The sequence below is a fragment of the Heteronotia binoei genome, chromosome 13 (genome assembly GCF_032191835.1).
Source record: "Heteronotia binoei isolate CCM8104 ecotype False Entrance Well chromosome 13, APGP_CSIRO_Hbin_v1, whole genome shotgun sequence".
In the NCBI taxonomy this organism is placed as follows: Eukaryota; Metazoa; Chordata; class Lepidosauria; order Squamata; family Gekkonidae; genus Heteronotia; species Heteronotia binoei.
In genome coordinates, this window is record NC_083235.1 from 14,690,437 (window position 1) to 14,711,798 (window position 21,362).

Sequence of the window (21,362 nt, forward strand, 5' to 3'; positions counted from 1 at the left end):
TGTAAGCTGCTCTGATTCTCTGAGACCCTGATTAAAGGTGCTACTTGACTCCTGCTTTGTTCTACTGCTTCGGACCAACATGGCTGCCCACCTGGATCTTTCTGTATTGATAGCCTGTCTTGTTTGGGAGAATCTGGTGCTTCGGCGAGTCTGTCTGGAGTTGGGCAGTTGGTTCTCTGTCCCTAGCATCATCCTTTGTAACACGAGTTGTGTTCTGTTCCTTTCTTTCTGCAGGATTGAAGCGAGGGGGCACCAGGCGCCCCCACGATGTCTTCTGATCAAGGAGATGCCTCAAGTTTGGACGCCCCCTCAGTGCCGCCCTCGGAGACTCAGGTACCATCGATAAAATCACCCCTTCCTGAGGCATAGAGCGGGGGGGGGAGGTAATTTTGAATTCTGTGCATTGTCTGGGGGGGGGTTGGAATGGTTGACTTGTTGGAGGTCCTTTCCAGCTCAGTATATCCAAGTGGGAGGTAGGGCTGGCCCTTGGCTGTCTGGCACAAAAGGCAGGTTAACTTCTGGTCCTCCCCCCCTCCCCCTGCACTGATAACATCACCGAGTCCCATGGGGGGCTCCCAATTCAGTGCCCCAAGGAAGCCGGCGTCCTAGACAGCCTGATTTGCCAGCTGGTGGGAGGCAGCAACCAGGACCCTGCAAGCCACAGTCGGGTGGGAAGGCAGCTTATAATATAAATGAAACATAACAAAACAACTATTACGAAACCCACAAAAAGTTGCAGTATAAAAACTTCAGAGGGAATGGGAAAAGCTAACTCAATCCGCTGCGGTCCTCAGTGAAATTGTCTTCAGCGGCCTCTTGAAGGTCAAGAGCAAGGTGGCCAGGCACACCTACGTAGGGAGGTTATTCCAGAATTGGGAGGGAGGGGACAGGAAAGGTGGCTCCAGGTTTGTCCCCAAGGAGGTTTTTAAATAATTCATCAGACTCACAGAAAATGCAGGCTGCCTCCACCTGCTGAGCGTTGGTCTCTCTCTCCAGTTTGGTGTAGTGGTTACGTGTGTGGACTCTTATCTGGGAGAACCGGGTTTGATTCCCCACTCCTCCACTTGCACCTGCTGGAATGGCCTTGGGTCAGCCATAGCTCTGGCAGAGGTTGTCCTTGAAAGGGCAGCTGCTGGGAGAGCCCTCTCAGCCCCACCCACCTCACTGGGTGTCTTTTGTGGGGGGAGAAGATAAAGGAGATTGTGTGCCGCTCTGAGACTCTTCGGAGTGGAGGGCGGGATATAAATCCAATATCATCATCATCATCATCATCATCATCATCATCATCATCATCATCATCATCATCATCATCATCATCATCATCATCATCATCATCATCATCATCATCATCTTCTTCTTCTTCTTCTTCTTCTTCTTCTTCTTCTTCTTCTTCTTCTTCTTCTTCTTCTTCTTCTTCTTCTTCTTCTTCTTCTTCTTCTTCTTCTTCTTCTTCTTCTTCTTCTTCTTCTTCTTCTTCTTCTTCTTCTTCTTCTTCTTCTTCTTCTTCTTCTTCTTCTTCTTCTTCTTCTTCTTCTTCTTCTTCTTCTTCTTCTTCTTCTTCTTCTTCTTCTTCTTCTTCTTCTTCTTCTTCTTCTTCTTCTTCTTCTTCTTCCCCTCTCTCTCTCTCTCTCTCTCACACACACACGCAGAGCAAAACTTGCCAGAATCTGAGGCCAAGTGCGTTGCTAAGACTAGGTGTCTTATACCTTAAATGGTGGCTACCCATCAAAGAATCATTCATTAAGCTATCCCGAGCACTTGGATGAACTCAGTCCACCGGTGTCCAGTGGGTGAAAGACACAACCCAGTCCTTTAAAGCAGGGATTCCCAACCCCCCGAGCCGTGGACTGGTACCAGTCCGTGGCCTGTTAGCAACTGGGCCATGAGTTGTATAATTATTTCATTATATATTACAATGTAAGAAGAAGACGATGACATTGGATTCATATCCTGCCCTCCACTCCGAATCTCAGAGCGGCTTACAATCTCCTTTATCTTCCTTCCCTAGAACAGTCACCCTGTGAGGTAGGTGGGGCTGAAAGAGCTCTCCCAGAAGCTGCCCTTTCAAGGACAGCTCTGCAAGAGCTATGGCTGTCCCAAGGCCATTCCAGCAGCTGCAAGTGGAGGAGTGGGGAATCAAACCTGGTTCTCCCAGATAAAGAGTCCACACACTTAACCACCACACCAGAATAAAGTGCACAATTGTATCATCCAAAAAACACCGTGCCCTCCCCACCACCCCGGTCTGTGGAAAAATTGTCCTTCACAAAACCGATCCCTGGTGCCAAAAAGGTTGGGACCACTGCTTTAAAGATAAGGACTGTTAAAAAGCATGAGAAAGAGGAAAGTTCTTTTGGGAGCAGCTGGACATTGTCCTTCCACTGAACTCAGGGTCACTAAGCCTCAGTGAGTACCAAAGGTGGAGTTACCCACACCAGACTTCTCTTGTTTGCCCACCAAAGGAGCACCTTTGATGGACACGAGTGGGGCAGGCCAACTGTTCTTTCTGCCCCAGACTGGAGGGGAGAATCTTTGCGGCCTGTGTTGTGTGGGCGTCCTTCCAACTGATCTGTTTGTCGTCTCTTGGCTGCTCTAGAGAAAAGCAAACAGAAAAGGGGGGCTGCCGGAGGCCAAGAGGAAGGGGCGAGCCAAGAGGTTGAACAAAGATGCACAGGATCTGGTCTCGGGCATGCAGCATCTGGTAGGTTGGGCTTCCTGAGTTCTGGGATAGGGAGGTGGGTGAACAGAGGTGGTTTGCCCTTGCCTGCCTCAGCATAGCAACCCTGGACTTCCTTGGGGGTCTCCCATCAGACTGCTAACCAGGACTGACCCTGCTTAGCTTCTAAGCTCTAAACATAAGAACATAAGAGAAGCCATGTTGGATCAGGCCAGTGGCCCATCCAGTCCAACACTCTGTGTCACACAGCGGCCAAAAAAACCTCCCCAAGTGCCATCAGGAGGTTCACAAGTGGGGCTAGAAGCCCTTCCACTGTGCCCCTCCCACAAGCACCCAGAATACAGAGCATCACTGCCCCAGACAGTTCCAACAGTATGCTGTGGCTAATAGCCACTGATGGACCTCTGCTCCATATGTTGACCCAGTCCCCTCTTGAAGCTGTCTATGCTTGCAGCCGCCACCACCTCCTGTGGCAGTGAATTCCACGTGTTCATCACCCTTTGGGTGAAGAAGGACTTCCTTTTATCCGTTCTAACCCGACAGCTCAGCAATTTCATTGAACGCCCACGAGTTCTTGCATTGTGAGAAAGGGAGGAAAGTACTTCTTTCGCTACTTTCTCCATCCCATGCGTGATCTTGTCAACCTCTATCATGTCACCCCGCAGTCGTTGTTTCTCCAAGCTAAAGAGCCCCAAGCGGTTTAACCTTTCTTCACAGGGAAAGTGTTCCTAACCTTTAATCATTCTAGTTGCCCTGACGAGATCGGGCTAGCCTGGGCCATCTAGATCAGGGTGAGAAAAAAAATCACTGTGTGCTAAATCAGACTCTCAAAGTTAAGTGTGGCCTATTTTGAGTTCTGCTGGCTATCCAAGATCTTGAGTGGAGGTCTTCCCCAGCATCTGCTACCTTATCCTCTACCTGGAGATGCTGGTGGTTTAACCCAGGGCTGTGTTCTAAATGCTAAATAATGCCGTTTCAATCCACTTTCCGTGCGCTTTCCAACTGAATTTTTGCCGGATCAGACTGTAAAATCCAGTCTTACTGCTAGGCATTGAAAATAAGCCCTATTCCATAATTCTAAAAGCTTCAGGGCATAAGAACATAAGAGAAGCCATGTTTATTCAGGCCAGTGGCCCATCCAGTCCAACACTCTGTATCACACAGTGGCCAAATTTTTTTTATTTATATATATATATATATATATATATACACACACACACACACACACACACACACACATACACACTGTGGCTAATAGCCACTGATGGACCTCTGCTCCATATTTTTATCTAACCCCCTCTTGAAGCTGGCTATGCTTGTAGCCGCCACCACCTCCTGTCGCAGTGAATTCCACATGTTAATCACCCTTTGGGTGAAGAAGGACTTCCTTTTATCCGTTCTAACCTGACTGCTCAGCAATTTCATTGAATGCCCACGAGTTCTTGTATTGTGAGAAAGGGAGAAAAGGACTTCTTTCTCTCCCTTCTCCATCCCATGCATGTTGCTTAAAGACCATCTGTTTACCCATTTTTCTCCTGCCCTTCAAGATGCTGAGGGCAATTTATGTAGCAGTTTATCCCCTGCTATTTATCCTTACAACACCCCTTTGAGGTAGGATAGGCTTACAGAAAATAAGTATCCTGAGGCCACTCAATGAGTTTTTGTGGTGGATGGGGATTTGAACCTGGATCTCCATGTTTCTAGTCCAGCACTGTATCTCGTACACCACACTGGCTCTTTGGCTGTTTGTGATCCATGGTAAAGGAAAAATCATCTTTATACCCACCTAGCTTTTCTTTAAGGTATACTATTTTCTTCTTTTAAAAAAGAGGAGGCAAGGGCTCAAATGTAAGACGAGAGTCAGGACTACAATACCCACAGTTACCTATAACCGACTTTTCTACATAATTTTTTTTCCCCCACCAGGATCTTGCTGCAGAATGCCTGGTACCTGTCGGAACAGGCCTGGTTTGGGATGAGCGGATGACAGAATTTCACTGCTTATGGGATAAGAGGTACTTGGGAGAGTGGGCTTTGAAACCTCAGATGTTGCAGTAGTCAGGGTGCACCCTTGAAACTGGTTTTAAGGTGACTTAACTTTCCCCAGTGGGTGTCTGTGGATTTGAAATCAGTGGGGGTACAGACCCAGGCAAAAAGACCCTCTAAAGGGCTCCGTGCCCTTTGATTTGTATGTGTGTATGCATGGCATGACTGTGAAGCTGTGCTAAAATGTGTAGCATTCAGGGGTGGCCAACGGTAGCTCTCCAGATGTTTTTTTGCGTACCACTCCCATCACCCCCAGCCAGCATGGCCAATGGCTGGGGCTGATGGGAGTTGTAGGCAAAAAAAACATCTGGAGAGCTACCGTTGGCCACCCCTGGCATAGATAATGCTTCTGAAATCTTGGGAAAGACGAAAGAACGCTTTCAGTTTTTCCTGATCCCAGTCCCTTAATCTTGATCTCGTCTGCTCTTTTTGGATTGTAATCGTAGATGATCTCTGTCTCGCCTGGCTTGTTTTGTCTTTTACTCCTACCCCCACCGGGTTTTTTTAGGGGGAGGTAATCCACAAGAGTGACCCACATTGCAGTCTTATAGTTACTCTAGCCTAAGAACACTGATTTCAACCGTCTTTGATTGGAGCCAGTGGCAGACTGGCTGGGGTGTCGGCTTGCCCGATGGCAAATGGGCCCCTTTTAACGTGGGCCCCCTTAAACGTTAGACAATATAGTTAAAATGTTAATGTCCTTTTAGTAGCTTGAAAATATAATAGAAGCCCCAATATTATTACTATAATGCAGCTAAAATTTACACTGTATTTAGGGTTGCCAGCCTCCAGGTGGGGCCTGGGGATCTCCCGCTTTTCCAGCTGATCTCCAGCGGGCAGAGATTAGCTCCCCTGGAGAAAATGCAGTCTGTATTTACATTTAATATCCACTGCATCCTGCCACTACGCATTGATTTCGCAAAATACACATGTGCATTAATTTCGCAAAAGTTTTAATTCCACCTTTCCCCCACACGTATTATTTCTTTCTTATAAAAACAATAGCCTTATCACTGTGGGCGGGGGCCCCTTTGTCTCCTGGCAACCAGGCCTCGGATTCCGTGGGAGCTCATAGGAGCACAGCTCCTGAACCTTTCTGAGAGTTCCTCCTCCTCCTTCTGAGAGTTCCTCCTCCTCCTGAGAGTTCCACCTCCTTGTCCATTGAATAGTAGGTGCAGCTACAGAACAATACCTGGATGAGCTCCAGCACCTATTTTTCTACAAAATGACCGCTGCTGGCAACCAGTATTTTTAGACCCGGTCCGCCGCTGATTGGAGCAACATTGATGGCCCTGTTCACGCAGAGTCATGCTGCGGCATCCTTTAGTCACACTCCAAGAAGGTTGAAAAGGGGTGGGAATTTTAGAGTGGAAGATGCCCTGAACCTATGAGAGAAGGGGCAGGGGGCGGGGGGAGGCATGGAATCTAAATAACTTTAAGCAAGGTGAGATTATAGCAAAGAGGCCATTATCAAGGATAAACTGTGAATACCAGGATGGGAACACTTTGGCTGACATAGGTGTAATCCTAAAGCTATTTTCCTGGGAGGATGCCTCACTGGATAACATTGGAGCTTATGTTGGGTGTAGCTTTTGCTCCCCAAGTCAGACTGAGAGAAAAAACCCTGAGTAGGATCAGTGTTTTATTCAGCGGGGCTTACTTTTCCCTGCAGCCGCTGTGGCCGGACCTGCCTGTCCCACATTGGTCTTGTCAGCCACCAGCGAGCCTGCAGCAAACGTGGACTATTGCACCCTTCTTAAATCTTCGTTCGCGAAGCCAAGCCGAGAGAGACTGCCAGGAAAGAGCTATGAGGGTGGCACTGTTGAGTGGACTTTGAAAAAGGGCGAAAAGAATTCCCGGAGGGCTGCCCTGTCTGTCATAAGAACATAAGAGAAGCCATGTTGGATCAGGCCAATGGCCCATCCATTCCAACACTCTGTGTCACATAAGAACATAAGAGAAGCCATGTTGGATCAGGCCAGTGGCCCATTCAGTCCCAACACTCTGTCACAGTGGTCAAAAAAACCAGGTGCAATCAGGAAGTCCACTAGTGGGGTCAGGGTGCTAGAAACACTGCCACTGTTACCCCCTAAGCACCAAGAATACAGAGCATCACTGCCCCAGACATAAGAGAAGCCATGTTGGATTAGGCCAATGGCCCATCCGGTCCAACAGTCTGTGTCACATGGCCGAAACCCAGGAGCCATCAGGAGGTCCGCCAGCAGGGCCAGAACTCCAGAAGCCCTCCCACTCTTGTCCCCCTCCAAGCACCAAGAATATCTCCTGCGATAAGCAGGAAGCACTGCTTGAACTTTTAAATGTGTAAATGTCCAGATGACAACTTGTTTTTAGGTGGGGGGAGGGGAGAAACAGTCTTTTTAAAAATTAAATTGTGCGCTGGGTTGTTGGTGCAGTGGTTTTCTGACGGTCTGGCACTAGCCAATCAGTGCTTTGTATGCTCGCTGCAAACTGGTGGTATACAGTTCCCTTACGGTGACTGTATGAGGAGACGCTGCAAGTGCACTTCCCCTGGGGGGAGGGGGCGGGTCTTGCGCCTGTTCTGTAGGCTTGCCAATCTCTAGGCGGGGCCTGGAGCTCTCCTGGAATTGTGTGCAATCTCCAGACAACAGAGATCTGTTCCCCTGGAGAAAGTGGCTGCTTTGGAGGGTGGGCTCTATGGCATTATGTCCTGCCGTTCCCTTCCTAGGTTCCACACTCAAATCTCCAGGAATTTCCCAAACCTGGAGGTAGCAACCCTGATTTCTTAATTGCAGCTTTCTGCACCTATAACTTCACTTGATTATGACTGTTTCTTTCAATGTCTGAAAGCCTTAAAAGGAAATGAGGCAGGAAGGGGCGGGAAGAGGGATGGTTTTTGTGAAAAAGCGTGCTACAGTCCACAGGGGTGTTGTAGTCCAGCAGGTCTTTGGGCTTTATCTCCCATCACACCCTCTGGTCTGAGCAGCTTGGGCATCTAATGTCTGTTTCCTGACTCCAAAACCATTGACTTATTTTTTTCCCGGCAGGGGGGGAAAAGTACCCATGGTTTGGATGTGGGTAAATATAATCCGGATTTTATCCTCCTCTGTGCTGCTTGTAAATCTCGTTGGTGTTCCCTTCGTTTTAAATCCCATTCCGCTCGGCTCACTCGTCCGTTGCACTCCGAGCCCCGTCCTCTTCTGCGTCCTTCGTACGGTGGACACGCGCCATCTTTTCTCTCTCGGTTCTCTCCCTTCACACCCAGTCGTCCCATGGCTGCCACTGTTTCCCCGGCTCCCGCTCTGTTCTGATATTCAGTCCCAAGAGAATGTGTTCCCTTTATCAGATGTGCCGTTTCTCAGACTTCCGGACGTGGCCTGCGCATCCGGCAGAATGAAGTGGCGGGATCTTGAGGCAGTCGAAATGGGCTCTGCTACCTGAGACTATAGGTGGGGAGAGTCATGTAAAAAGTCTCCGAAAATTAACAAATAAGCACACATCAAGGGGGGGGGGGGGATCTAACCAAGCTCTTTGCATGCTGTGTTAATTTTCTACTTGCAGGGAGTTCTGAATGCAGGGGAACATTGAAAAATGAGATTACTGCCTTGCCTTGGATAGCCCGGGCAAGCCTGATCTCATCAGATATCGGAAGCAGGGCCGACTCTGGCAAGTACTTGGATGGGAGACCTCCTTGGTACTTGGATGGGAGAGCCAATTTGGTGTAGTGGTTAAGTGTGCGGACTCTTATCGGGGAGAACCGGGTTTGATTCCCCACTACTCCACTTGCAGCTGTTGGAATGGCCTTAGGTCAACCATAGCTCTGGCAGAACGGTCCTTGAAAGGGCAGCTTCTGTCAGAGCTCTCTCAGCCCCACCTACTTTACAGGGTTTGGTTCCCCACTCCTCCACTTGCAGCTGCTGGAATGGCCTTGGGTCAGCCATAGCTCTCGCAGAGTTGTCCTTGAAAGGGCAGCTTCTGGGAGAGTTCTCTCAGCCCCACCTACCTCACAGGGTTGTGGGGGAGGAAGATAAAGGAGATTGTGACTACTCTGAGATTCAGAGTGGAGGGCGGGATATAAATCCAATACCTTCTTCTTCCACATGTACTTATTGCACCCATCCTCCTCAAAAATCCCAGGAAAATTGGAGGAATGTCACGTCTCCTTTCTTCTTGCAGATGGTGAAATTGCCCTATCAAATGACCTATTAAGAGCCAGTTTGGTGTAGTGGTTAAGTGCGCGGACTCTTATCTGGGAGAACCGGATTTGATTCCCCGCTCCCACACTTGCAGCTGCTGGCATGGCCTTGGGTCAGCCATAGCTCTGGCAGAGGTTGTCCTTGAAAGGGCAGCTGCTGTGAGAGCCCTCTCAGTCCCACCTACCTCACAGGGTGTCTGTTGTGGGGGGAGAAGATATAGGAGATTGTAAGCTGCTCTATGTCTCTGATTCAGAGAGAAGGGTGGGGTATAAATCTGTAGTCATCTCTTCTTCTTCTTCTTCCTCCCTGGATATTCTCCAAACCCTCAGCAGGGGCCAATCCCCAGAGGTTGCCATGACTTTCAGGTGCATGCATGTGTGCATGCGCACACACACACACAAACACAAAAATACCAAAAAGAAGAAAAGAAAAATGCGATTCTCTTACTTCAGAAATGCTACTATCTCTTTGACCATCTCAGCTGTCGGCGGCCTCATTCTGCTGTGTGTTCAGACCAGTTGTTAAGTTTTGTGCACTGCTGACAAATCTTGTTGGAGACTTGAGAAGGCTGTGGTGCCCCCCCCCACGTGTTCTCTGTTTCCTCCCTGCATTTTCGTGTTACTCCTTCCCTGCTTTTTGTGCAGTTCCTACACTATCGAGGTGGGATGGAAGTCTCTTTCACAAAACCATGAGATGGCAAGGAGTCCCCACACGGTGCCCGTGGGCGCTATGGTGCCCACCGACACCTTTCCTGGTGCCCTTGAAGTGTTTGTAGAAAGTCGGTGCGGTCATGGGGGCGGCTGTTGCCCAGCAAGGCTTCTGATTGGCCACTGGAGATCTGATTGGCCGTGAAACTTAAAATAATGTTAGATTCAGGTAGACAGCCATGTTGGTCTGAAGCAGGGGTGGCCAAGCTCGCTTAACGTAAGAACCACATAGAATAAACTTCAGATGTTTGAGAGCTGCAAAACAGGAAGGAAGGAAGGAAAATAGATGGGGAGGGAGAGGTGGAAAGAAAGCAACTTTAACTTTAAATGCATTCTCCAAGTCACTGACTGGCTTGGCTTGGAGAAGTGATTGAAAGAGACAAAAGCCTTCTTCAAACTGGCTGACAGGGTGTTGGAGGCTTTGAGAGTCACACAATATGTATAAAAGAGCCACATGTGGCTCCTGAGCCACGGTTTGGCCACCCCTGGTCTGACGCAACAGAACCAAGTTTGAATCCAGCGGCACCTTTAAGACCAACAGAGTGTAGTCTTGGGTATAAGAAGAAGATGAAGAAGAAGATATTGGATTTATATCCTGCCCTCCACTCCGAAGAGTCTCAGAGCGGCTCACAATCTCCTTTCCCTTCCTCCCCACAACAGACACCCTGTGAGGTGGGTGGGGCTGGAGAGGGCTCTCCCAGCAGCTGCCCTTTCAAGGACAACCTCTGCCAGAGCTATGGCTGACCCAAGGCCATTCCAGCAGGTGCAAGTGGAGGAGTGGGGAATCAAACCCGGTTCTCCCAGATAAGAGTCCGCACACTTAACCACTACACCAAACTTGTGTGTGCGTGGGCTTTTTCACATACGTTGAAACAGACTTCCTCAAGCATACACGCACACAGAAGCTTATACCCAGAATTAAACTTTGTTAGACTTAAAGGTGCCACTGGACTCAAAAACTTCCTTCTGTTTGCATGCCTGCTATCGATAAGCACAATTAGGAGTATAAATTAGAGGGAGGAAGCCCAAAGGAATGCAGAGTTCTTTGCACTGCCTGCCCCCTGCCCCAGGTGTTTGAGAGATGCTGTTGTAATTCCTTCCTAGACCTCATTATTTCACGCATCACTGCTCTGCAGACCCGCCTGACTGCATTCTTGAAGGGTTGCTTCAGATGCTTTTTATTCACAGAGATCTTAAGGTCTGTGTTTCAAAGATCCTCTCTTTTAGATTACTCTCATCCAGCTAGATCAGGTGCCAGCTTCGTATCGCTTTCACTGTAGGAATCTTGGCTTTAAGGTTGTGCTAATATAAAGAGCCCCGTGGCACAGAGTGGTAAAGCTGCAGTACTGCAGTCGGGGCCCTCTGCTCACGACCTGAGTTCGATCCCAGCGGAAGCTGGTTCAGGTAGCTGGCTCCAGGTTGACTCAGCCTTCCATCCTTCCGAGGCTCGTAAAATGAGGACCCAGCTTGCTGGGGGGAAAGTGTAGATGGCTGGGGAAGGCGATGGCAAACCACCCCGTAAAAAGTCTGCCGTGAAAACGTGAAAGCAACGTCACCCCAGAGTCGAAACGGCTGGTGCTTGCACAGGGGACTACCTTGACCTTTAATATAAAGCTGACACACGGAACAGGGAATGTTTGATTTTTGCAGAGATTAGAACACTAGTTGATAGCTGGTGGGTGGGGAGAGAGCAGGAGGAACTACACTTACACCGCTTTTGGGGGTAGAGCTGTAATGCTGGATGGACGATAGGGTGGGGGACAGGGAGAGCCAGTTTGGTGTAGAGGGTAAGAGTGCAGACTCTAATCCGGGAGAAGGTTTAAGGTTTATTGGATTTATATCCCACCCTCCCCGCTGAAGCAGGCTCAGGGCGGCTCACAACCAGTAAAATCATAACAATTGAACAATTAAATAGTTAAACAACTAAAGCAAATTAAACAGTTAAAAACAACTAAGAACAATTAAAACCATCTGGTGCTAATCATATTTGATGTTTTCTCGCTTCAGATTGTGTTCAGTATATATTAGATGTATATTGGTCACATAATATCAGTCCTTCCATGTTAATTAAAGAACTGGGTTTGATTCCCTGCATGCGGCCAGCTGGTGTGACCTTGGGCCAGTCGCAAGTTCTGTTAGAGCCGTTCTATCAAGAGCAGTTCTCTCAGCCCCACCTACCTTGCAGGCGACGTTCCCTCTAAGCTGAGTGAGTCTGAGCTAGCTCACAGTTTTTTTAGCTTCTGGCTCATATATTTTTGTCTTAGCTCAGGAAAAATGGTTCCAGAACAAACTAGTTTACGCTGTAGCTCACGATTTTAATGCCAGTAGCTCATGAAGTAGGATTTTTGCTCGCAAGACTCTACGGCTCAGCTGTATTGCTCACAGGGTGTCTGTTGAGGGGAGGGGAAGGAGATTGTCAGCTGCTTTGAGACTCCTTCAGGTAGCAAAGGGTGGGATATAAATCCAATCTCTTCTTCTTCCCAAACTACCATTTTGAATAAATTATTTGTCAAGCCTGTTTGCAGAAATAAACCAGACCTGGCCATTGCAAAACTGTGTGCAGCATTTTGGAATTTTGATTTCTTTCTTGAGATGAACCAAAACAAACGTTCAGAACAGCGCAGTGATGAAGGCAGAAACACAGAGCCTTTGTCTGGGGATGGGATCACTGTGCTACTAAAAAGAAAATCAGATGCACGCAAACTGGCCCCCTGAGCTTCCTGAATAATCACCAGGTGCTTTTCTCCATGGCCATGAGCAGGGATGGCCAAACTAGAGCAGGGATGAAACTTGCTTAACACAAGAGCCACATAGGAAAAATGTCAGCTGTTTGAGAACCGCAAGACATGAACATCAGATGTTTGAGAACTGCAAGACATGAATGTCAGATGTTGGAAGGAAGAAGGAAGGAAGGAAATAAATAGATGGGGAGTGGGAGAGGTGTAAAGAAAGCAACTTTAAATGCACTTTCCAAGCTGCCAGTTGACGACTTGGAGAAATGATTTAAAGAGAGAAATGCCTTCTTCAAGCTGGCTGTGGGAGCTTCAAGAGCCACACAATATATGTGACAGAGCCACATGCGGCTCCCGAGCCCCAGTTTGGCCACCCCTGAACTAGAGTAAAAGCTCGAGGCTTGGTCATGTGCCTGTGCCTTGGATTTGGGGTCTCAGAAGCCTTCCCACCACCCCTGCCTTTCAAGTGTAAATTCTGATCTCAGCCTTGTCCCAACATGACTCATTATGCCCATAACACACCATATTAATTTCCCCCCGCCTCTTTCATTGCAATCCCACTTCCTTCCCACCCATTCCAGCCATCTTTTCCTTGAGTCTTTCTCGTGATAATGGCAGCAGTCAAAAGTGCTTAAATTCACTCTGTTCTCTCCTCTCCCCCACCCTGGAATGGTGTCCCTCCCTCTTTCCTGTCTCGCCGTAATCTTAACCCGTCAGATTAAAGGACTGGGATCTAGGTAATGATCACTACCCTGCCTCTAATCAGACGTCCTCGGACCCTGCCTCAGCCTGGGAGGTATCGGTTGTGTCTCTGTGTGCGTTTCACATCGGGGCAGGTGCTCCTTCTCCACTCATTTTCAGGATGGGATTTGCCCCCTTTGTTTGTTCCGCTCTTTGCACCCCTTTTGGACTTCCTCTGGATTTGAATATGTCATGCGCCCCGTACGCCAGTTTTTTCTTTCTTCTCCAGCTTTCCAGAGTGCCCAGAGAGGTTGGTGGCCATACGGGAGAAACTGCTGGAATGGGAGCTGCTGGAGCGTTGCGTCCCAGTGACGGTGAGAGGGCGGGAGGGAGCAAGACACACACACACCACCCTTGGGGGTTTTAATCCCTTTTGCTGTAGAAGGAAAATGGGGATCTAGCAGGAGAACATGGAATCTGGTTCCAGAGGTTGATAAGAACAGAAGAGAAGTCATGTTGGATCGGGCCAGTGGCCCATCCAGTCCAATGCTCTGTCACACAGTGGCCGAAAATCCAGGTGCCATTAGGAGGTCCACCAGCAGGGGCAGAGCTCCAGAAGGCCTCCCTCTGTTGCCCCCCCAGGCACCAAGAATATAAAGCATCACTGCCCCAGACATAAGAACATAAGAGAAGCCATGTTGGATCAGGCCAATGGCCCATCCAGTCCAACACTCTGTGTCACACAGTGGCCAAATAAACCAGGTGCCATCAGGAGGTCCATCAGTGGGGCCAGGACACTAGAAGCCTTCCCATTGGTGCCTCCCCAAACACCAAGAATACAGAGCATCACTTGCCCCAGACTGAGAGTTCCAACAATATGCTGTGGCTAATAGCCACTGATGGACCTCTGCTCCAGATGTTGATCCAATCCCCTCTTGAAGCTGTCTGTGCTTCTAGCCGCCGCCACCTCCTGTGGCAACGAATTCCATGTGTGATCTCTTCCCTTGCAGGCTCGTGAAATCACCGAGGAGGAGATCCTTTTGGCTCACAGGTGAAGGCAGCCGGGGGAGGACTGGGTTGCGAACCGGGGGAGGGATGCCCTTTCCCAAGCTGACCTCTTGCTTTTCCTTTTTTCGTAACAGCCAGGAGTACCTGGCACTCATGAAATCCACCGAAACGATGAGTGAAGCTGAGCTGAGGTCCCTGTCGGACATCTACGATTCTGTCTACCTTCACCCGGTATGTATCCATAAAAAGAGATTCAGGTGGGCAGCTGTGTAGGTCTAAAGCAGGGGTGGCCAAACTTGCTTAACAGAAGAGCCGCACAGACTATATGTCAGATGTTTGAGAGCCACAAGAAATGAACGGTTTGAGAAAAGGGAGGGAAGAAGAAGGAAGGAGGGAGGGAAGGAAGGAAGGAATACAGGAACTCCTGGGCATTCAATGAAATTGCTGAGCAATCGGGTTAGAACTGATAAAAGGATAAAACTGATAAAAGGAAGTACTGATAAAAGAACTGATAAAAGGAAGTACTTCTTCACCCAAAGGATGATTAACGCATGGAATTCACTGCCACAGGAGGTGGTGGCAGCTACAAGCATAGACAGCTTCAAGAGGGGAATGGGTAAGCATATGGAGCAGAGGTCCATCAGTGGCTGTTAGCCACAGCTTATTGTTGGAACTCTCTGTCTGGGGCAGTGATGCTCTGTATTCTTGTGCCTGGGAGGAGCGCAGTGGAAGAGCTAGCTCCACTGATGGACCTCCTGATGGCACTTGGGGTTTTTTGGCCACTGTGTGACACAGAGTGTTGGACTGGATGGGCCATTGGCCTGATCCAACATGGCTTCTTTTATGTTGGTTGGTAGGAAGGAAGGAAGGAAGGAAGGAAGGAAGGAAGGAAGGAAGGAAGGAAGGAAGGAAGATGGGGAGATGGAGATGGAAAGAAAGCAACTTTTCACTTTAAAGGCATTCTCTAAGCTGCCAGCTGGCTTGACTAGAAGAAGCGGTTTAAAGAGAGAAATGCCTTCTCAAACCCGGCCGATGGAGCAGTGGGGGTTTCAAGAGCCACATGCGGCTCCCAAGCCAGTTTGGCAACCACTGGTCTAAAGCAACAGAACCAAGTTGGAGTCCAGGGGCACTTTTAATACCAACAAAGGTTAATTCTGGATGTCAGCTTTTATATGCATGCCAGTTGCTTCAGTTTGGTGTACTGGTTAAGTGCACAGACTCTTATCTGGGAAAACCAGGTTTGATTCCCCACTCTATATGCAGCTGCAGAGTGAAGGGCGGGGTATAAATCCAATATCTGCTTCTTTTTCTTCTTCTTCTTTAGCCGTGTTGGTCTGAAGCAACGGAACAAAATTTGAGTCCAGCGGCACCATTAAGGCAAGCCAAGTTTTATTCTGGGTGTACACTTTTGTGTGCGGGCACGCTTCGTCACACAAAAGCTTATATCCAGAATTAAAACTCTGTTGGTCACCGGACTCAGACTTCATCTTATAAAAATATATACATATTAAAAAGCAAACGCATGTCACTGAATCAACACTGGAGCTCAGTAGACTCTGGCAGCCATACAGAATTGGGCAACTCTGTCCGAGGTTTCAGATTCACCATCTGCAAGAAGAAAGGAGACGTGGCATTCCTCTGATTTTCCTGGGATTTTTGAGGAGGATGGGTTCAATAAGTACATGTGGAAGAAGATGATATTGGATTTATATCCCGCCCTCCACTCTGAATCTCAGAGTGGTCACAATCTCCTTTATCTTCCTCCCCCACAACCTTGTGAGGTAGGTGGGACTGAGAGAGCTCTCCCAGAGGCTGCCCTTTCAAGGACAACTCTGCAAGAGCTATGGCTGACCCAAGGCCATTCCAGCAGCTGCAAGTGGACAAGTGGGGAATCAAACCCTGTTAGGTGGGTGGGGCTGAGCGAGCTCTTCCAGAAGCTGCCCTTTCAAGGACAACTCTGCGAGAGCTATGGCTGACCCAAGGCCATTCCAGCAGCTGCAAGTGGAGGAGTGGGGAATCGAACCCGGTTCTCCCAGATAAGAGTCTGTTCGCTTAGCCGCTACACCAAACTGGCTCTGTATCTCAGGTCATTACGGAAGAGGCAGTGGACCAATGCATGTGCAGCTGTTTCCATTTCCCCCATAACAGACAGGCATAAGCACTCCTGAAGGGGCACTCCAGGAGCTGAAGTTGAGAGTGTTACATTCTGCATCCGCTACTGGATGTATTCTGACTGTACTGTGTGTTGTCTTACAGGATTCAGGTTATTTTTCTTTCAAAGCATGGTGGGCATTGAGCTGCTTTGTGGTTTCTTCCTTCCCAGAACAAGAGTGTGTGGAGGAAAATAGAGAACCTATCGGGGTTCACTCGGGCTATTGGTTGGGATGTGGGGAATTCCATTTCACCTTACAGGAGGGGGAAGCTTGTCACTCGGGTGGAAGATATCCAGTCTAGCTTGGTTCTTTCTCTTTTCTACCCCGCCCAAGAATTCCTACCACTGTGCCTGCCTCGCTGCTGGATCCGTCCTGCAACTTGTAGAGAAAGTGCTGACTGGGGAGCTCCGGAACGGGCTGGCATTGGTCAGGTAGGACAAGCATATAAGTACTCCACTGGTTCAGACCAGGGGTCCTTCTAGTCCAGCATCCTGTCTCACACAACGGACAACCAGTTCCTCTGAGGGGCCAACAACAAGGCATAGAGGCCAAAGCCTTCATAAGAACATCAGAAGAGCCCTGCTGGATCATGCCAGAGGTCCATCTAGTCTAGTATCTTGTCTCACACAATGGGCAACCACTTCCTCTAGAGGGCCAACAGCAGGACAGAGGCTGAGGCCTTCAAAAGAACATAAGTAGAGTAGAGCCCTGCTGGATCAGACCAGTGGTGTATCTAGTCTAGTATCCTGTTTCACACAGTGGCCGACCAGTTCCTCTGCAGGGCCAACAACAGGGCATAGAGGCTGAGGCCTTCATAAGAATATCAGAAGAGCCCTGCTGGATCAGACCAGTGGTCCATCTAATCTAGCATCCAGTCTCACACAGTGGCCAACTGGTTCCTCTGGATGGCCAACAATAGGGCAGAGAGGCCGGGATCTTCATAAGTATTTAGAAAAAGCACTGCTGGATCAGACCAATGGTCCATCTAGTCCAGCAACCTGCCACACACAGAGTGGCTGACCAGTTCCTCTGGAGCGCCAAAAGTGGCAGAGAGGCCAAGGCCCTCATAAGAACATCAGAAGAGCCCTGCCGGATCAGACCAGTGGTCCATCTAGTCCAGTATCCTGTCTCACACAGTGGCCAGCCAGTTCCTCTGGAGGGCCAGCAACAGGGCAGAGAGGCTGAGGCCTTCATAAGAACATCAGAAGAGCCCTGCTGGATCAGACCAGTGGCCCATCTAGTCCAGCATCCTGTCTCACACAGTGGCCAGCCAGTTCCTCTGGAGGGCCAGCAACAGGGCAGAGAGGCTGAGGCCTTCATAAGAACATCAGAAGAGCCCTGCTGGATCAGACCAATGGTCCATCTAGTCCAGCATCCTGTCTCACACAGTGGCCAGCCAGTTCCTCTGAAAGGCATTGAGGCTGAGACCTTCCCCTGATGTTGCCTCCTGGCTGTGGGATTCAGAGGTTTTGAGCCTCTGAACCTGGAGGTTCCCCTCAGTCACCATGGCTAGTAGCCACTGATAGACCTCTCCTCCATTAATCTCCATGAAAGCTGTCTACGCCTGGAGCCATTGGCAGTGAATCCCACAGTTTAATTGTTGTATTCCCTTTGTGGCAGCCTGCTTTTCAGGGTTTCGCGTCTCTTTTGCATTTCAGGCCGCCTGGACACCACGCCCAGCATGACAAGATGGATGGCTATTGTATGTTCAACAGTGTGGGCATCGCGGCCCAATATGCCCGGCAGAAGTCAGGAGTGGACCGGTGAGTGATGCAGACTTGGATCACACCCTCAGGTTGGGGAGCGAGTCTCCTCAAGCTTCTGTGGTCCCGGCTCAGTGATATCGGTCTGTGGCTTGTGGGGAGCCATGTCTGCAGTTGCCCTCAACCAAAAGGGATGCATTAACTTCTAGCCCTGGCATGAGGCCTGTACCTTGGGAAGGCTCATAGTTTCCTCTGGCAGCAGCTGTTTCAGGAGAAACCTCTAGATCAGGGGTGTCAGGCTGAATCAGGCCCCTGGAGGGCTCCTATCAAGCCCCCAAACAACTGGCTGTCATCTGCTTCCTTTTCCCTCTCTCTCATCACAACTTGCTTTGCAAGGCTTGCTCAATCGCACAGGAGCTACAGAGCAGAGCCTCTATTTTCTCCATTGGCTGAGGCTCCTCGGGGAGGAATAGCTTGCTTTGCCAGGCTCTCTCAATCACGCAACAAAAATGACTGATGAAGACGGGAAAGAAACAAGTACTTAATCGATTGGCTTGTCACCACACTACTTTGGGACTTGAATGTACATGTTTTGGACATTTGGACTGGTTTCTATATATTTCTTAGTAAATTGGTCACTAGCTTGTATTTTTTGTTGTGTTATCCATTATAGTGACCTCGCTCGCATTGTATTCTCTCTCAATCACACAGCAGAGCTACTGAACCAAGCCTCTCTTCCTTCTATGGGCTGAGGTCCCCCACCCCAAAAGTCCCTGGGGAAGGAAGGAAAGAGCCAGAGCTTCCTTTGCCCAGTTCTCTGCATCTCATGGGAGAAATACAAAGAAAGCAGCTTTATGGCCCATGACTACTAATGTTTTAAGCGTGTTTTAAGTTTTTTAAAAATATATATTTGTGTTTGCTTGTGTCCTTTATAAAATTTATATTTCTGCTACCTAAATAGGTACAAACATGGCCCAGCTGACACGGCTCGGCCCAACCAGACATTGCCTGGCCCAACAAGGGCTCTTTAGGCTCTCATAACGATTGAGTTCGACACCCCTGCTGTAGATAAAGAAGCAAAAAATGTGCGCCAGAAGTTAGAAACATGTATAAGCCAGTCAATGATTGCAACGACAGCACAAGGTTGCATTTGACTCCCAAGTTACAAATAAAAGGTTTCTGTCTGAAGATTTCGAAGCAGGATATTCTGGCATCCCTGTCTTGACTTTTTGTACATGACCGTTGTTTTTGGTTGAGTTTTTATACGTCACTGTTGGTTTTGGTGCATTACTGATGTAGAGAAAGAGCTCCAGAACGGGAGCTGGGAGCCAGTGCAGCCTGGCGAAGCACCGCTTGGATATGTCCTGACATAGGGGTACCTGTGTGTACCCAGGCTGCTGCGTTCTGGATTAGCTGTCAGCTTCAAGAGCAGAAATCCTGCTCTACAATGCTAAGAGAGGACCGCTCAGCTCATCACAGCCAGTGTGTATTTGGGCATCTCTGATCTTGCTCTGTGAAATTCCTCTTCCTACGACTCTAATAGTACCTTTGTTTCCCTTTCTGGTGACAGGGTCATGAATTCTGGTGCCATGTTCAGCTGCTGTCCCGCATGCCTTTAAGGAAAGTCAGTGTTATGGTTGGCAAGGCTTTTTTTGGTAGGAGGAACTCCTTTGCCTATTAGGCCACACACCCCTGATGTAGCCAGGCCTCCAAGAGCTTACAGGGCCTATTGTATGCTTTTGGAGGATTGGCTACATCAGGGGTGCATGGCCTAATATGCAAAGGCGTTCCTCCTTCAAAAATATCCCTGCTTTTGGTATGCTTAAGGAATAATAATTAATAATTACTGTATGCAGGGGGGGGCTCCCTCTGGGTGTCCTGCACCCCCAGGGAAAGTGCATGTGCAATACATCGCCTCTCCTTTCCCGGTGTAGTGAACGCTGCGTGGTCATTGGCAGATGGTCATTGCAATGGCCTCTCCTACATTACTGCATCCGTGGCAACACCTTCTCGCTGGTCCCCCCCCCTCCCCGTTTTCACAGAGTTTGCCACGTTATGGTGCGACTGGATGTCCGGCGGTATAACCGGATGGGCAGGCTGGGCTCACCAACCTCGCCAGCCAAGAGAAGGAAAACTCTTAACATCAAGCCCGGGCAGACAGAGCTCGTTAATGTAACATCTACCACCTGGAGGACTCACTGCCGGCGTCCCGGCTTACTGGGCCATGGCAGATGACCCCAAGGTGAAAGGGTGGAGCCAGTACTGCGCACATTGCGCTTTACCTAAAAATTCCTCTGCGCCGGCCTGAAGGGTATCCACATCCACAACCCACAACGTGGACTACTGCACCTTTCTTAAATCTTCGTTCGCGAAGTCAAGCCGAGAGACTGTATGCAGGGGCGGAATTCTAGCAGGAGCTCCTTTTCATATTAGGCCACACACCCTTGAGGTAGCCAATCCTCCAAGAGCTCACAGTAGGCACTGTACTAAGACCCCTGTTAGCTCCTGGAGGATTGGCTACATCAGGGGTGTGTGGCCGAATATGAAAAGGAGCTCCTGCTACAAAAAAAAGCCCTGACGGTCAGCATTTGCTTTCACTGTCTTGCTCCTTTCCCAGTGACGCCTGAGAACTCAAGGGAGGGGCAGGATTCTAGGGAAGCGATTCCACCCCTCTTGTTGAATTTCAGCTCCTGGGCATCCTTCGGGGGATCCCACGAACACTGTGGATTTGATGGCCTCATTTCAGTTCCAAAGCTGAGCTCTGTTCCATTCTCCCTCCCAATTTCTGATATTTTGTATTTTCTTTTGTTTCCAGGGTACTTATTGTCGACTGGGATGTACATCACGGACAAGGCACCCAATACCTCTTTGAAGACAATCCCAGGTGTGGAACGACAAAGTGACCGATTCCCCACTAGCCTTAGGCCATTCTCACTCTCCTCTTCTCCGCGGGGGCTTCCGTGGGACTTCACACTGTCTGCCCTGGGGCTGCAACTTGCTCCCGCTTCTTTCGCGCAGCTAACAAGATCCTCTAAAAACCAGTTTCTCTTTGCCATGCGAGAAAGGCAAAGCTAGTTGCAGCCCTGGGGCAGATAGTGTGAAATCTGACGGAAGCCCGGAGGAGAAGAAGAGCATGAGAGCGGCATAAGGCTAGTGGGAGAATATAAGAACATAAGAGAAGCCATGTTGGATCAGGCCAGTGGCCCATCCATTCCAACAGTGTGTGTCACACAGTGTCCAGCCCCCCACCAAGTGCCATCAGGAGGTCCATCAGTGGGGCCAGGACACTAGAAGCCTTCCTGCTGTGCCCCCCCAAGCACCATGAATACAGAGCATCACTGCCACAGACATAACAATGTAAGAGAAGCCATCTTGGATCAGGCCAATTGCTCATCCAGTCCAACACTGTGTGTCACACAGTGTCCAATATATGTGCGTGTGTGTATATACACACACACACACACATATACATATATATAT

The 21,362-nt window shown here is 49.1% G+C and overlaps 1 protein-coding gene across 1 annotated transcript in view; it reads left to right on the forward strand.

Moving 5' to 3' along the window:
- Positions 1-267: 267 nt before the first annotated feature.
- Positions 268-21,362, forward strand: part of HDAC6 (histone deacetylase 6) — a 61,646-nt gene continuing 40,551 nt past the window's right edge. The window contains 9 exon segments of the mRNA XM_060253266.1: positions 268-333; positions 2,597-2,701; positions 4,604-4,692; positions 13,308-13,392; positions 14,029-14,069; positions 14,161-14,257; positions 16,513-16,610; positions 17,838-17,942; positions 20,698-20,766. Coding sequence (XP_060109249.1) covers positions 268-333; positions 2,597-2,701; positions 4,604-4,692; positions 13,308-13,392; positions 14,029-14,069; positions 14,161-14,257; positions 16,513-16,610; positions 17,838-17,942; positions 20,698-20,766 — 755 coding nt within the window.